The sequence below is a fragment of the Xenopus tropicalis genome, chromosome 7 (assembly GCF_000004195.4).
Source record: "Xenopus tropicalis strain Nigerian chromosome 7, UCB_Xtro_10.0, whole genome shotgun sequence".
Lineage (NCBI taxonomy): Eukaryota > Metazoa > Chordata > Amphibia > Anura > Pipidae > Xenopus > Xenopus tropicalis.
The window spans coordinates 20,400,068-20,416,960 of NC_030683.2; the positions used below are offsets into that span (position 1 = coordinate 20,400,068).

At 40.8% G+C, this 16,893-nt stretch overlaps 1 protein-coding gene across 1 annotated transcript; it reads right to left on the reverse strand.

Moving 5' to 3' along the window:
* Positions 1-1,311: 1,311 nt before the first annotated feature.
* Positions 1,312-15,238, reverse strand: abraxas2 (abraxas 2, BRISC complex subunit). The gene is made up of 9 exons (NM_001205175.1): positions 15,147-15,238; positions 11,834-11,924; positions 11,435-11,471; positions 10,798-10,864; positions 10,278-10,468; positions 8,505-8,624; positions 6,054-6,138; positions 5,852-5,966; positions 1,312-3,427 (listed from the first exon to the last, which is right to left on the reverse strand). Exons 1-9 carry the CDS (start codon positions 15,216-15,218, stop codon positions 3,033-3,035), a joined length of 1,173 nt encoding a protein of 390 aa, NP_001192104.1. The 5' UTR covers positions 15,219-15,238; the 3' UTR covers positions 1,312-3,032.
* Between the last annotated feature and the right edge of the window lie 1,655 nt (positions 15,239-16,893).

A 16,893-nucleotide genomic window follows, 5' to 3' on the forward strand; every position in this document is an offset into this window, starting at 1 on the left:
CAATCCCATTATCTTTTTAACTAATGTGTAAATTTATATAGAAATGAATTAATGTTTTTTATGCACTTTTCTGATTTTTGATACACTGATTTATTGTACATTTTTAATAAAAATTGATAGATTTATTTAATACATATGAGTGTTTCATGAGCGCCAACTCTGTGGTGATTTAAAATATTGAACATCACCAAGGCAACTCAGGGGTGACTTACAGCCACAGTCCATGAATGATTTTTTCCCCTATTAACAACCCCTCAGAGGTAGCTCACCCTTTTTTACAGAAGCTTATTCAGTTGGATAGATGAATAAACTAGAGTCCTGCAAGGGTCCAGTCGGGGAGACCCATGCCCAACCCGGACCAACAACTCCTGCAACACCGCCTTGCTCCCTACCCAGAACCACTATCTGACTCACACCCGCAATAGGTTTACATACCACCTGACCCAGGGACTGGCAAGGCTAGAAGTGATGTCACCATGGGGGTGAGCTGATAGTGTGCATAGAGGCTGCCTAATAGCCAATCACAGCCCTTATTTGGCTCCTCCATGAACTTTTATGGTGCTTGTGTTGCTCTCAAAGTCTTTTTACATTTGACTGTGGCTCATGAGTAAGAAAGGTTGGGGAGTAATATTCTAAGAGAATTTGCAATTGGTCATTTTTTATGGTTTGTGTTTTTTTTTTTTTACGATTTCACTTTTTGTTCAGTAACTCTCCCGTTTGGAACATCAGCAGTTATCTGGTTGCTAGCAGTCTGAATAGGAGACTGGTATATGAACAGGAGAGGGCCTGAATAAGTAAGAAAAAGTAAGGCTAACAATATCATTGTAGCCTCACAGAGCAATAGTTATCTTGGCTTCTGGGATCAGTGACCCCTATTTGAAAGCTGGAAAACAGCAGAAAAATAAATAATGAAGACCAGCTGAAAAGTTGCTCAGAATAGGTCTTTCTATAACTTACTATTACTAAAGGTTAACTTAAAGGTGAACCACCCCTTTAACAGACACAAGGAGGCCACGCCCTGACATTTTTTTTTTTATATGGAGGCAGTTTTCTTTTATACCAATTATACTATATCAGTTGCCTAATCAAGAATTGTCACTTATCAAGCCAAACAAGCACTCCACTCACTGGGGGTCAATGGAAGATATTCCATATTAAATGTGCAGAGGTAGCAGTATGGCAGTTCCCATGCATATAAATAAATACAAAACAGGTGTATGAATAAGGCTCTCTGCACACAATAACCCATGTACATACATTTTCCTGCAGTTTTCTTTTAGTAAAAAATAAGAATAAGCCCTACTTATAAATGTGGTATATTTTCCCTTTAATACACAAAGTACATGATTCAAGTCACACAGAGCCTGGGACTGAGTCCGATAAACTAAAGCACATTTATTGTCTGATTCCAACATATATACCAGTCTTAAGGCTACATTATTTTATTATTTTTTTTGCACCCTCTCAGAAGAATGAGGCAAGTTTTCCTTTATGCTCTTTCTGGCATTGGTTTTACAGACATTAAAACCCAGCTTTCCATGCCTGGAGTTGATTGGCCAGCCAACAAAGTTATAAAGAAATAGCCCTGCCGTCGCCTTTTTACCTCTCTAGAGTTGAGCCTCGCTCCATGCCCCTGTGCTAATAATGTACATTTTCGCAGGTAACGGGCATCTGACATCTAATTCTTAGATTTACATGTGGGGAATGAGCATATTTAGTACATTAAATTAAAAAGTGCAGATAAACATAAAAAAAAAAAAATTCTCACTCCTTGCCGTCACATCGTGGAAAACACTAGAGTGTATAAAGTTAAAACTGACTGTTAAAATGTGTGGGGAAGCAAAGATTGTCATATAGGGGGCGAGTCAGAGCTGGGTTGCATTTTCCACCTGCAAACCAAGGGTTTTCCCCTACAGCTGCTACTAACTTCCAATTCCCTACATCCCCAAACACCTAAAGTTGAAATTTGTAGTTGAACGATATCTGGGGGCCGAATGGCCCTGCATTAGACAGCAAAATGAACCTAGATATACATCAAAACATATAGCAAATTTTTCAATGTTTCTGTTTTTGTAGTTAAATAAGAGCACGCTTTTAAAAGAGTAATGCCATCATACAAGAGCCTGAACCTCTAACGTCATCTACATGTATGTGCCACGCAATGTCCAGTTACTTTGGTTTTTAATCATCATTTGACACTGATAAGAAGTCATAGCTGTTCAATGGATTGTAGCTGTGCTTTTTGTTTCAGGCATGGGTTTCTAAGATTCCTTCCCTCTGTAACTGTAAAGCAATAAGGCATTTTAATAGTGGGGCATCTGAGGGCAGTTCAGAGTCTAAGCTTAAGATGCATGTAATTAAAAGGAAAAAAAACCTATGTAAGTAGAGAAGGAGGTGCAGGGTAAAGGGAGGATTCATGTTCGGATTATGGTACCAGTAAATGTATCCACCTTAGAAGTTCATGAAGATGCATTGAGGCAAGTAGCTTGAGAGAAAGGGAAAAGAACAAGAGTGGTGATAAAAGGCCAGTGTGCAACGCACAGTCAGTGGTAAGAAAGTCGACTGAGCCCGGAAGATTGTTCGTACAGAATTCTTAAGTTAGAGAGAATAAAGATAATGACCCCCAATTAATGACAGAGGAAGGCTGTGCAGATCCTTGTACGGAGAGAGGGGAAGTGGGTCACAACTGTGGGCTAAAGTACAATGAGTTGTAGATTTCTCACCTCCCTTATTTGCCTATTAATCCCTTCAGTCTAAATAACTCCTCCAAGAGGGCAACAGTACTGGCTCAAAATGTACACTAGACGTACAATAAGCAGCTCCATATGCTTGTTCAGCTCCACAGAAGCACTGGTGATTCAGAAGTCAGTGAACATAGGAAGCCACTGGGGAGTAAAAGTGCTGTAAGTGAGCAGCAAGGAGGTTTTTTTGTTTTTTGTTTTTACTCCCAAAGGCTGGCAGCTTCACATTGCTTACATTCCATGTTACAGTGCCAGAATCTCCTAGCGTGGTATCTGGCAGAGAGGAGACAGTCATTGCTGAGCTAAGTCTCCATCAGGTTGTGTGCTGAGTTGGCATGGTTGATCATCAGCCATGTCACTATCAGGAGACTCTGAAAGGTGCCTTGACTTCTTATAGTCACTTTGTGATTCCTCTGTCTCTGTCTCTTCACTTGCCGACGTCTTACAGGCACTCGGTTCTCCATCTTTAATTTCTATGAGTAGTTGGCAAGAGGAGCCTACGGCTTGTGGCCTTGGCATGTCAGGCGGGCTATCTACACCATCTTTTGCATCTGCATTCTCCTCTGTGTATGCAGGTGGATGAAGGTCCTGTGGCCTAGAGGCAGCAGCTATAAAATCTGTGCTGGAAAGCGTCATCACGCAGTCTGTGGTATCTTCTGTCTGAAGTTGCAACGAATGACGGAGGTCTGTGGATGAAAGGAACAGCAGATAACACACTCAGATTTAACAGTTCAACACAACAGATATGACATTTTACTATTAACCATGTTAGTTTGGTTTTTAGAAAGCCATCCTTCCCCCAAGGGCTGTCAAGAGGGAGTAACTGCAGCTCATGCCCTGGAGTGTGCACACTGGGTGAAGGGGGTCAAAGAAACGGTTTTGCTGGGAGACCTGGGGCTATGACTATATGCCCCTCTACTGACCTTCAGGGCAGCAGAGACAGTCTAACCACACTAGGATTGCATAATGGGTTTATTTGTCCCCGAAATACAAGATGCAATTGTTCAGCTCCAGAAATACACCATTATTTTGTCCTCTTGCAGTTTTTCACTTTGAGATATAATTATATAATTCCCACTGTCATCAAAGCCTTTTAGCTTTGCGCTGCTGTAACTGCACCTGCTTTCTCTTGGCTTATTACTATCACAGTCTGTTCCCTCCCGTCACACAGGCACGGATGCATTTTCTGTGTCACTGTGTTATAACGCATTCTTACTGGCGTGACATTAGTTGGCATTCTATGCAAGATGCCATGTAATTACAGCTGTAAAATGAGACCCTGTAAGCTATTAAAACATTTAGGTTGCTACAAAACATGATTAATTTGTCATGGAAAGCTGCAATGCCTACACGCAATATCTAAATTACATTAATACGCAGCTTCTCACCCACTGGCTTAAGTTAAGGCCTACTGGCCTAGTCCCCCTTCTTGATATGTTACCCCCAAGCTTCTGCTCCACTACTTTATAAATGTAAACCCTCTCCACTCATATCGTTCAACCATGGTGTGTATAATTAATGGCTGACTCTTACACACACAAGCTCAACTAAGCTAGCAATACACAGCACAATTCTGAGTAACTTGCCCACCCCAGGGTAGGTCAAAAGCTGATATGACCATTAGACTGTTGGGACAAGAAACAGATCATAAGAGGAGTCTGTGCAGAACTGCTGGGAAAGGATTTGGATGAACTTACTCGACCCTTACTTGTTGAGATTTTTAAACCTGTCCAATAGAGAACTGTAGGGGAGGCCACTGGTTTAGTGACATAAGCTACCAACTCTTTATATCTGTAGGGGAGGCCACTGGTTTAGTGACATAAGCTACCAACTCTTTATATCTGTAGGGGAGGCCACTGGTTTAGTGACATAAGCTACCAACTCTTTATATCTGTAGGGGAGGCCACTGGTTTAGTGACATAAGCTACAGACTCTTTGTGAAGTGGCTGAGTCAGAAGCTAAAATCAGACCATGTACTGTCACCTTTAGTCATGCACACCAGTTCCCCGGGAATCTGTAGTATTCTGTATGTGTAAAACCCCCATTTATTTGGGTGTCTGATCAGCTAGTAAGGAGTTAATATCATTCCTGCAGTTTGAGATCAGAAACCTGAAGATTCCAGTATACTTTTAGTATACTACACAATTCCTAATCTCCTGCTGTCTACAGGATTTCAGCAACATGGAGATTACCAGTATAAAAGCATGTTGGCAAGGTTTGGTTGTCTGATTGGAAAACTAAATGAGTGGATCCCTGACCATATGAACTAAAGGGAAAAATAGTTGCCTCTTTTCAAGCAAGAAATCCCTGGCCAGTGAGTGGACCGGCAGGGTCCAGGTGATTACCACTGAAATCAACGGAGGGGCAATTCCCTTCTCTGGTGATCCTTTGAGCATGGATTTTGAGATATCTATATACTCAGCATATTACACCTTCAAAAACAAAATATAGAACATATTTGGAAATTCATTATATCTCTGTAGTCGCACTGTATGAACATCAGTTTGTGAGATTTAGATATAGGTTCATCATAAAATCCAAGATGGGCAAATAAATGCCTATGGCATATCAGTACCATGGCAGTCAAAATGCCCTTTCTCACCTGCAATTCACTTACTGGTACCTTCATCCATCACAGATGCAGTAAGGTGGGGACCCGAGAGACACCAAATGGTGTATTGCCAAGCAATCCACACCTAACTGTACTATCACCTGCTATCGGCAGAGTGTCACCAATTTATCTGAATAGTAAGTGACTGCAAGTGCGTAAGAGCCTTTTGAATGCAGTTCTCCCGAGGAGCACAGCTGCTGTCAAAACACCATGTGGGCCTTAGCAACCAGACTTCTGTATCAGTATGTTTTCCCCATGATTGTGTTGTTTCCTCTGGGAACCCCTGTTTTCTCCCAGACTCAAAACAGAGAAAGGTTTTTGCCTCCTAATGAAATTCCCCCTAGTGTAATGTAAATCTGACCTAAGAATGTGAGCTCCTCTTGGCAGAGGGTGATCTGAATGATGCAAAACATGACAGCACCTTATGATTAAATGATAATAATTGTGTTTAGTGACCACACAGTTTCCTGGTGTCAGTACTTAAAGCAACAAAACTCACTTTCTTCACGCTCCTTCTCTGCCTTCCTCCGACAAATCTGTGTGCGCAGTTTGTCCACTTCTGCCTGACAGGATTCCACCACCCTCTCGCTCTTCTCTACTTCTTCACTGACAGCCTGAAAAACAGAATAAGGCAATACTGGTATAAATTATACATTTCTACCCTGACTAGAGTCCAATACAATTTCCTTCATCTAGATTACCTGAACCTTCTCTTGAAGGGCATTATACACCTGATATATTAGCCTGATGTCCTTCATCACTCCATCTTTATCAAAAAAATTGATACTGTAAAAACACAAAACAGGACAGATCAGAACAGAAAATGTAATATTATAAATATAAATATATATATATATATATATATTATCCTACCACGTATATTAATTGGGCACATCACCCCCAGCCAATACACATGATTGGTACTGCATATAACTGCAGATTTTACCTAGCGGCCATTTTATCTTAAAATCAGTGACATATACATCTGCAAAGTGGACATCCTAAGTAATTAAGGGGATGCTGTAGCCTTACTACAGGTAAGGGACCTATTATCCAGAATGCTTGGGACCTGGGGTTTTCCAGATAAGGGATCTTTCTGTAATTTGGATCTCCACAATTTAAATCTCCTATTGTTTTGCCCCCAATAAGGGGTAATTATGAGTAATTAAATCTTAGTTGGGATCAAGTACAAGGTACTGTTTTATTATTACAGAGAAAAGGGAATCATTTAACCATTAAATAAACCCAATAGGGCTGTTCTGCCCCCAATAAGGGGTAATTATATCTTAGTTGGGATCAAGTACAAGGTACTGTTTTATTATTACAGAGAAAAAGGAAATCATTTTCAAAATTGAGAATTATTTGTTTATAAGGAGTCTATGGGAGATGGCCTTTCCATAATTCAGAACTTTCTGGATAACGGGTTTCCGGATAACAGATCTCATACCTATATTAACTTTTGAAAACAGGAGTGGCAGGTATTTAAAAATTTCAAAGACTGTTCACTGATTACATTTGTGTGTATGTTTTTTTATGTAGATGATAAAAGCACTACATTGAGCACTCACAGCTGCCCAGTGCAGGACAGAATACTTATTCCAGTAATACCAGAAGATCTTAGATTTGCAGGTATCTGTGACAGTCTGTATAACAGTATTAAAGCAACGAGCAAGCTAAAATCTAATGGAAAGAGAAAAAAAAAACCTAGTCTGAGTAAAGACAGAGCCAGTATCAGGTTCTCAGGCAGGCTTCTGTGAAAGCTGTATTATGGTATAATCAGGTAAAGTGCTACAGAGTTCAAAGGCAGGGAAATGGAATATCTTTCTGTGCTAATTAGAGAAAATGTGAGCTAAGTGTTTGCAAACTGTATTTACCACACTAAAGACTGTACAGGATCTATGTGCTTTATTTAGTTCTAGGGCAAGAATATAACATTTTTAAAACACCATACCAGCAAAAATGGGGTAAAACCCAGGTGGGGGACATTACAATGTTCCTTCCACTTTTTAAGCATTGAAGTTCTTTACACAAATGGGTGTAGATGGAAGTGTTTCTACCCATGCAATGAAACAGCATAGCTTTGCGTACTGTAGTACTTCTACATCAGTATGGGGCTTCTTTGCTCCAGGAGTTTTGTCAGCAAATTAGAAAGAATGATATGTATGGAAATTATATCAATGTTCCTAGGTACAACTACATGTGTAACTCACATGGAGAGATGCTGAAGTTAAAGGAACAGTAACACCAAAAAATGAAAGAGCTTTAAAGTAATAAAAATATAATGCACTGTTGCCCTGCACTGGTAAAACTTATGTGTTTGCTACAGTAACACTACTATAATTTATATAATAAGCTGCTGTGTAGCCACGGGGGCAGCCATTCAAGCTGGAAAAAAGGAGAAAAGGCACAGGTTACATAGCAGATAACAGATAAGTTCTGTAGAATACAATAGTGTTTTATCTGTTATCTGCTATGTGCCTGCGCCTTTTCTCATTCAAATGGCTGCCTCCATGGCTACATAGCAGCTTATTTATATAAATTATAGTAGACTTTTTGAAGTAAACACATAACTTTTACCAGTGCAGGGCAGCAGCACATTATATTTTAGTTACTTTTATACACTTTCATTTTTTGGTGTTACTGTTCCTTTAAAAGTGGCTATTAGGGGTCAATGTTTGTTTATATTGCCAGTTAATTGGAGAAAGTATGATTTAATTATAATGGGCAAATTACATTAATCCCCTCAATCATCTGATGGACGTTAAGACCAGATCTTAACAAATGCATAATGACGGTGTGGCCCCTGCCATGTATGTCTGTCAGTCCATGTAAGGGGATACTGGAAGAACAAAATTTCTAATACCTCTGACCAACAGAAACTATCTGTTACTATTGCACCACAGTCAAAGCTGCATCTAGTGCTACAGTTTAGACCGCAATGCCTAAAAGCCTTCCATGAAATCTCCACCAATTTTAGGTTAATAAGCCTATAGAGAGTCACGTGTTACTTAAAATCCCATCGGGTTACTTATAATCGGCTTTCAGATACTCTGAAACAGGGCTAAAGCGTGGACCCTGCATTTCTTCCAACAGTAAGAACCAGGACAAAATTCTAAAAAAACTGTGCCTTACAATGCAGTATTTATTCCTACCCGTGTTCTTTGATCACTTTGGCATAATTTTGGGAAGTGTTTGGCACGGAAGACACTTTATATTCCTGTTGACTTGTTGTGCCCAAGTTTGGAATGGTAAGCGAAACCCTCTGGTTATACCTAGAAAAAAAAAAATCATAGTTAAGATCAACTTTAGTCACAAACTTTGGTACTAAAAAACAGATCTGGGACCTGTTATCCAGAATGCTCTGGACCTTGGGTTTTCCGGATAAGGGGCCTTCCCGTAACTTGGATCACCATAACTTAAGTCTACTTAAAAAAAAATAATTAAAACATTAAATAAACCCGACAGAATTGTTCTGCCTCCAATAAAGATTAATTATATCTTAGTTGGGATCAAGTACAGGTACTGTTTTATTATTACAGAGAAAAGGGAATCATTTAACCATTAAATAAACCTAATAGGGCTGTTCTGCCCCCAATAAGGGGTAATTATATCTTAGTTGGGATCAAGTACAGGTACTGTTTTATTATTACAGAGAAAAGGGAATCATTTAACCATGAAATAAACCCAATAGGGCTGTTCTGCCCCCAATAAGGGGTAATTATATCTTAGTTGGGATCAAGTACAGGTACTGTTTTATTATTACAGAGAAAAGGGAATCATTTAACCATGAAATAAACCCAATAGGGCTGTTCTGCCCCCAATAAGGGGTAATTATATCTAAGTTGGGATCAAGTACAGGTACTGTTTTATTATTACAGAGAAAGGGGAATAATTTAACCATGAAATAAACCCAATAGGGCTGTTCTGCCCCCAATAAGGGGTAATTATATCTAAGTTGGGATCAAGTACAGGTACTGTTTTATTATTACAGAGAAAGGGGAATAATTTAACCATGAAATAAACCCAATAGGGCTGTTCTGCCCCCAATAAGGGGTAATTATATCTTAGTTGGGATCAAGTACAAGGTTCTTTTTTATTATTACAAAGAAAAGGGAAATCATTTTTTATTTGATTAAAATGGAGTCTATGGTAAATGGACTTCCTGTAATTTGGAGCTTACAGGATAACAGATCCCATAACTGTACCTGTACCCCCAAGATGCACATATGCAATACATATCAATATGGTCTAGTTGACTCAAACCATATGGTTACGTTAACACAGTCCAAAAGGAATCTAAGTCATGTAGCAATATTGTCATGGGAAAACATGTTTTTTTTCAAAACCCATCAGTTAATAGAGCTTCTCCAGTAGAATCCTGCATTGAAATCTGTTTTTCAAAAACACAGATTTTTTTATATTTAATTTTGAAATGTCACATGGGGCTAGTCATTTTCTTCATTTCCCAGGGTGCCACAGCCATGTGACCTGTGCTCTGATAAACTTCAGTCACACTTTACTGCTGCGCTGCAAGTTGGTGTGATATCCCCCTCCCAGCAGCCGATCAGCAGAACAATGGGAAGGGAGCAAGATAGCAGCTCCCAGTAGGTATCAGAATAGCACTCAATAGTAAGAAATCCAAGTCCGGCTTGGGACTCCTCCAGTTACATGGGAGTAGGAGAAACAATAGGTTAGATGAAAGCAGTTCTAATGTGTAGCGCTGGCTCCTTCTGAAAGCTCAGGCACAATGCACTGAGATGGTGCCTACACACCAATATTACAACTATAAAAAATACATTTGTTGGTTCAAGAATAAAATTTTAAATGGTAAAGTGAATTATTTGCTATGTAGACAGTGTAATTTAGAAATAAAGGTATACCATAAAATCATGACATTATCCCTTTGATCAAGGGTGAACAATTACCTGCGGTTGGGCCTAAAGAGCACATACTCCAAGGCATGGGTAGAGGTGTTGGCAGTAGAAATAAAAGTAATCAACAGGAAGACGAGGTCGGGTGCCCCAAGAAGGCGAGTCAATTGCTTGTGCAAGATCTGCTCTCTATATGACATTTGCTGCTGTGTGTTTCTTCGAAATCTATACCAACCAATTACGTTCTGTTGAGAAACAATGGAAGTCAGAACAAGGGAACAGAAAGGGATAACAGATATAGCTTTGAATTGCAATTACATTTACAAAAATACGCTAAAACCATTGGAAATGTTTAATTAATGTATATAGGAAAGTTGCATAGAATTTAATTACTTATTTATTGGAACAAACAGTTTCTGCGTGGAATTCCCCATTAAGTTTTTGTTTTTTTCCCTCCTAGTTAGTTTCCCGGGGCAAATAAAACTGAATCTGCTCTGCGATGTATATTTACACAACATATAGATCTTTTATATTTGATGCAAAAATCACAGCAGCAGAAAAATACAAGTCATACTTTTCGTCTGTCTTTAAGAATCCGATCGAGACTTTCCTCGTTGACAGTTCCCGCATAATCATAAAAACTGTCAGAAAGAAGAGACTGTTAGAAGCGAGTGATATCACCAACCTATAAATATCTAGAACAGCTGAGCTCACACTGCAGCAGGATACTAAGTACTGTACACAGGCACTTCCGCTAATGTCAGTGCTTCCATGCAAGCAACTACCGAAAGAGCAATAACCTGTGGGTTATACATCATGATCAAACTGTACAGGTTACTGTACCTGTTATTCACATATCATAGTCATGCAGGTGGTCAGAAGGGCCCCATACATGGTCAATAAGTACCCAGTTCAGTCTGGAAAGACCAATCCATCAGCTTTTAGTGGCCACCTTACAATAAGACGTCAAATGTGCTGTATTTTGTGGTGCAACCCAACTGGGTCACATATATATGTAGCAAACTCAGACATAAGCATATCCCCATTAATGACCTGTTATCCCATTTGTGAAAAGGCATGTTTTAGAGCAGATAAAGCAAGCTAATCGCTTACATATTTATTGCTATTTAAATAAAAAAATCCGCTTTAAATGTATTTTATTTTTAACCTCTATTATATTAAAATGATCAAAACATCAGTAAGGTACCTACCTGAAAAGGTTTGTGCACGGCTCATGTCTATGGATCTCTGAAAAAAAAGGAAGGTAAAATGAGACACCCCTGCAGCTAAAGCAATGCAGAGAACAAACTGGTTCCCAGTTTTTCCAGTCCAACATGTTGTTAGGGTAATGGGTGGAATGCTGTGTGGTAATCACACTGTGTCTGCCAATCAGGCCAGTATCTCTTGAAAATGTGGCAGTATTTACGGGCGACGCACATCTGACTTGCGACTACACCGGCAGGGTCAGCACAATTAATATTATTGCTAATGATGAAAGGGTATTTTCCATAATTTTTTGCCTTGGGAGAGCTAGAGATGGTGCGGGCAGTGTGCCATCCCCCTTGGGTTAGTAAGTGAGTACAAGTGGAACCAGGGAGCGCAGAACTCACCTATAACTTGCAGAAGTTCCGTGTTGCTAATCTGTGAATCACTGATAGAGAATGTTTCCTCTTGTCTCACCTCTCCCAGCAGAAATCCTTCCTACAAATGGCACAAATATCACATGGAGCTCGGTTTCATCATAAATGGGATGGTACCAGAGTTAGCCCACAACATATCATGCAGCAAGTTTAGAGGAGCTTGATCCAATATGCATTACATACCCACTTTAATAAATAGTGACTGTCTATGGCATCTTACAGCAGCTCCTCTGACATTTGTCAAACTATAGAGACCACCAGCCAAGGCATTCTTTAAACTATTCAAGTTGATCCAATTAAAAAGGGGTAGTTCACATTCAAATGAACTTTTAGGGCATGATTTAATAAAAGCCACTAAGTTTGCCCAGTAGCAGTAACCCATAGCAACCAAAAATATGATTACTATTAAACAGATAAACAGTAAATGCTACCTGCTGATTTGTTGCCATGGGTTACTGGGTTGTCTAAGACAATTTCTCTTCATTTTATTTATTGTTCTGTGTGTGGGGGGGGGTAGCTTTTTGTTCAGCTGCTCTCAGAGACTGGAAGATGAATAGGAGGGGTGCTAAACACAAAGATAAGTAACAATTGTAACATTTCCCCACATAAGTACAGGGACTAAATTTAATTGACGATAGTGCCAATAGAATACTTTACAGAGTTTAGTAAATGTGTTCCCATGGGAATTTTGTCTATGCCGCTGCTATGTTATGTTTCTATGAGCAGCGTGCAAAGTCCCTGGGATGGGTATGTAGCTCTTTAAAATGATCCTCTAGAGAGAGAGGGGAAGTAAACACGGAACAAAAACTGATCATATGTTTCCATCCAGACTCCAATGTAAAATATACCCTCTTTATAAATAGATGTGGCCTTCCTTTTACCCTTCTCTGCCTATTTTGGTAGATGCTGCCATCCTGCTTTTCTCTCTAGGGGCAGCCTTTATAAGCAGCACTGCCATCTAGTGGGCAAAAATGGGTGTTACTCATCATGTTCCAATGTGAATTCATGTATGGGTGAGTTTCTTTAAAGGGATAATTATAGGAGCAGCTGAATACACAAGATTCTTCCAGCGCACCTTGGCTGCCTGGAGTACAGGGAGATAAAGGCTCTTATTAACGCATATACTGCATACCAGAATTAACCTTTACTTTTTTTTCCTATTGTAATAGACTGTTCTAAGCCTTTTTGTTGATTGATTGGTAAAGGTTTGCTTGGTTGCTATGGATTACTGTACTGGTGGCCATGAGGACCTGTTATGTATATGAGGATTAAGGTGCTTTGTCCAAAGCTTAAAGGAGCTGACAAGGAAATCCAAGGCCCGTGACAAACACTGAAACGTGTGTATCCTTATATATCAGCAATGTAAACAACAAGCATATGCCTTGAAGGAGAACCATACCCAAAAGCTCTTTTTGCACTAACATTTTTATTTTGAGAAAAAAAAATATTTTGGGCGCACCTTTAATGGAAATAAAGGGAATCTATTTCCCGTATGTCAAAACAAAAAAAAAAAGTTTTATTATTAATTAGATGTTTACTAATGTGTACGTTTCATATATGAATCCAGTGCTTTTATTATCTAAAGGTCCCAACACTCTCCTATCTCCTCCCAAGGGGTCAGGGGTTTCTAAGGAAAGTTCTTGTGAAATTATTCCTCACTTTCTACCTACAGAATTGCAGAAATCTCCAGGCAAAAAACTAGAATTATGGCTCAGCTTGATAGGCTTCCACTATACCTGCGGGATCTACCAAACTGACCAAGCTTAAGTCACTCACACCGATCTGAATAGTTTTAGGTACAGAGTATCATAAAGCCTGTGACCATGGGCTTGCTACACTAACTAGTGCAGTTGGGGTGCTGGGGCAGAGTACAAAGTGCCCATTCTAGGTATGTTCTCGTACTCAGCACAGGATGTCAGGCAGTTGTACTGCCCACGTATCACTTATTGGAACATTCATGCTGACAAATCCCTGCACAGTGCACACTTCATTATGTGGGAATAAGGTTCCCCCTACTGTAAAATATAAGGATATTAGAAGTAACTGAGGAGGTACATGACCATATAAAGGCACAAGGGCAAAGGTCTTGGAACTCTTTGTGATTTCTAATATCCTCATATATTGCAACCGGGGCACATTATTTATTATAATACACAAGTTTTTAGTGAGTCCTGTGACACAAATTACTTCAATGAACACTGCTTATAACTGAAGCAATATATATATATACTTCCATGCAGAAACCTACATACAGGATATTGATTCCATATGGCTAAAGCTATACACAGACAAAATTGCAGATTTCCAGCTAAAATAATGCACCACTGTGAACACGGAGCCCAGGTTTACCTGTTATTGACAAACACTAAAGGGGACACTTTCCTGCCAGACCATGAAGCAACATGAGAATTACACAGCAGCCACAATTCCCCCACACCCACCTTTATATGTATTTAAGTCAGTGGCTACAGAAGGAAAGCTGGCACTAATGCATTTGCCACAATGGCTTCCTGTGCATCCAGTGAATTTGCCAACACCAAGTTCCTATTTTACTTTCCTCAAGAGAACGCATTCTGAGCCCACAAACTGTATTTCTTTCTGTTTCATTTCAATAAGGAAGTTCCCTCTTCCTTCCAACGTGACACAGCGACTCCCAGCGCCCCTCCTGGCCAGGGACAAGCGGTGCAACACTGCACACTATGACACACCCTGATATGTGGCGCTGAAGGTGTTAATAAATACAGATTATTGGTGGGATGTTGTTTCTCACTGTGGAGAGGGGGGGCCCCAGGTAATGGCAGTGGATCCCCAGGTAATGGCAGTGGATCCCCAGGTAATGGCAGTGGATCCCCAGGTAATGGCAGTGGATCCCCAGGTAATGGCAGTGGATCCCCAGGTAATGGCAGTGGATCAGGGCCTATGGGGGGAGAGGAAGTCCCTTCTAAGCTGCTGCTGCTGCCTGACACCTCCCGGCATTCCCCTGACAGGCTCTGGGCTGCTGGGAGTGTAGCTGCAGGTCAGACACAGTTTGCCCTTTGTACCATTCCCCTACACTGACACACCCATGGGGCCCTGGGCTGCTAAGAGCCCCGGGTAAATACATTTCTGCCTTCCCATAACCAGTCCCTGTGTGTGGGTAAGCATTCCCAGAGCACCCTCCTACTCCCCCAGCCCCAAGCTCAGTCAGTCCCCTGTCCCCCAGCCGCACCCAGTCGGACTCCCCCAGCCCGGAGGCACCGCACACACAAGCGGCCCGCACTTCCCCACACCGACGGGAGCTTACGTGGTCCGAGCAGCTGTTGGCGCTGTGGAAACATAAGGAACTGAACGTATAACCCGAAATGGAGGCCGCCATGATGGTGAGCCCGCTCCTTCCCACAATGCAGCGCGCCGCCGCCCCGCCATGACGCAATCGCTACTTTTGCAGGAGGGGGACACTGGGAAATGTAGTTTTTGTCCATTTCTGTTCTTGCTTATGGTTGCTTTAGGTAGCAGCAGTTATCAGGTTGTTCATCTTTCACCCATCATGAAGGCAAGGAATAGCACATGATACATAGTACAGCCCGGAATGCAGTATAGCTGGTTTGCCCAACCAAACAAAACCTTTTTATGAGGCACCATTGGTATTACACAGTAAGGGGTATATTTATCATGCTGTGTAAAAAGTGGAGTGAAACATTAATGGTGATGTTGCCCAGGGTAACCTATTACCAATTAGATTTCAATAGTTAAAAAACCAAAGCAAAGCATCTGATTGGCTGCTCTGAGCAACATCATCGGTAATGTTTTACTCCACTTTTTACACAGCGTGATAAATATACCCCTAAGTCTGGCAGGGGCTTTGCTAAGTAAGCGTATGGGGCTCCGCGTAGGAGAAGATCTGCAATAGAACTATAATCCGCAAGGGTGGGGTTATGATATTAAATGAGCCTAGGTGGGTGGAGCTACATGTGTGCGTATGATATAAATAATACACCACAGGGTTACAGGATCATTTATGTGGTTGAGGTATTCCCCAATAATAAAATGTAGTTATGTGGGAAGGTACTGGATAAAAAGTGTACCTATGTGAAGGAAATGCCATATATCAGTCACTCCAACACTGCAGCAGCGCAGAGCCTTCATATAGATTCTGTTCCTTATTAATTATACTAGGGCCAACCCCAATCCCAGGGCACACCCATATATACAGGGCACACACATATATACAGGGCACACCCATATATACAGGGCACACCCATATATACAGGGCACGCACATATATACAGGGCACGCCCATATATACAGGGCACACCCATATATACAGGGCACACACACATATATACAGGGCACACACACTTATATACAGGGCACACACATATATACAGGGCACACACACTTATATACAGGGCACACACATATATACAGGGCACACAAATATATACAAGGCACACACATATATACAAGGCACACACACATATATACAGGGCACACACATATATACAGGGCACACACACTTATATACAGGGCACACACATATATACAGGGCACACACACATATATACAGGGCACACACACTTATATACAGGGCACACACATATATACAGGGCACACACACATATATACAGGGCACACACACTTATATACAGGGCACACACACATATACAGGGCACACACATACAGTACATTAATAAGGAGTGGTTAGTTTACAGCCCCCTAAGCATGAGAAGTGCCCATGGGAACAGAAATACAAACAATATAGAACATTCTGTAATAATTGTTACACAGCCCCAGTATAAACAATACTAATATCCATCCCGTAACCCCTGCTGCTCTTGAAGTGCAGTGCCCAGAATCCCTCCAGGCTCCAGCAACAAAAGGCAGCCAGGGCACATGGGATAGGTAGGTATGAACACCTTTGACATTTCACTAAACAATGTATGAATAAAACAGGTACCCTCCTCTATTTATGGATATAAAGCAGAAACGGCTGGCCAATCCACACTAGCCCCTATCTGGGGTAAAAACCATTTCCTAATCAATGAATGGGG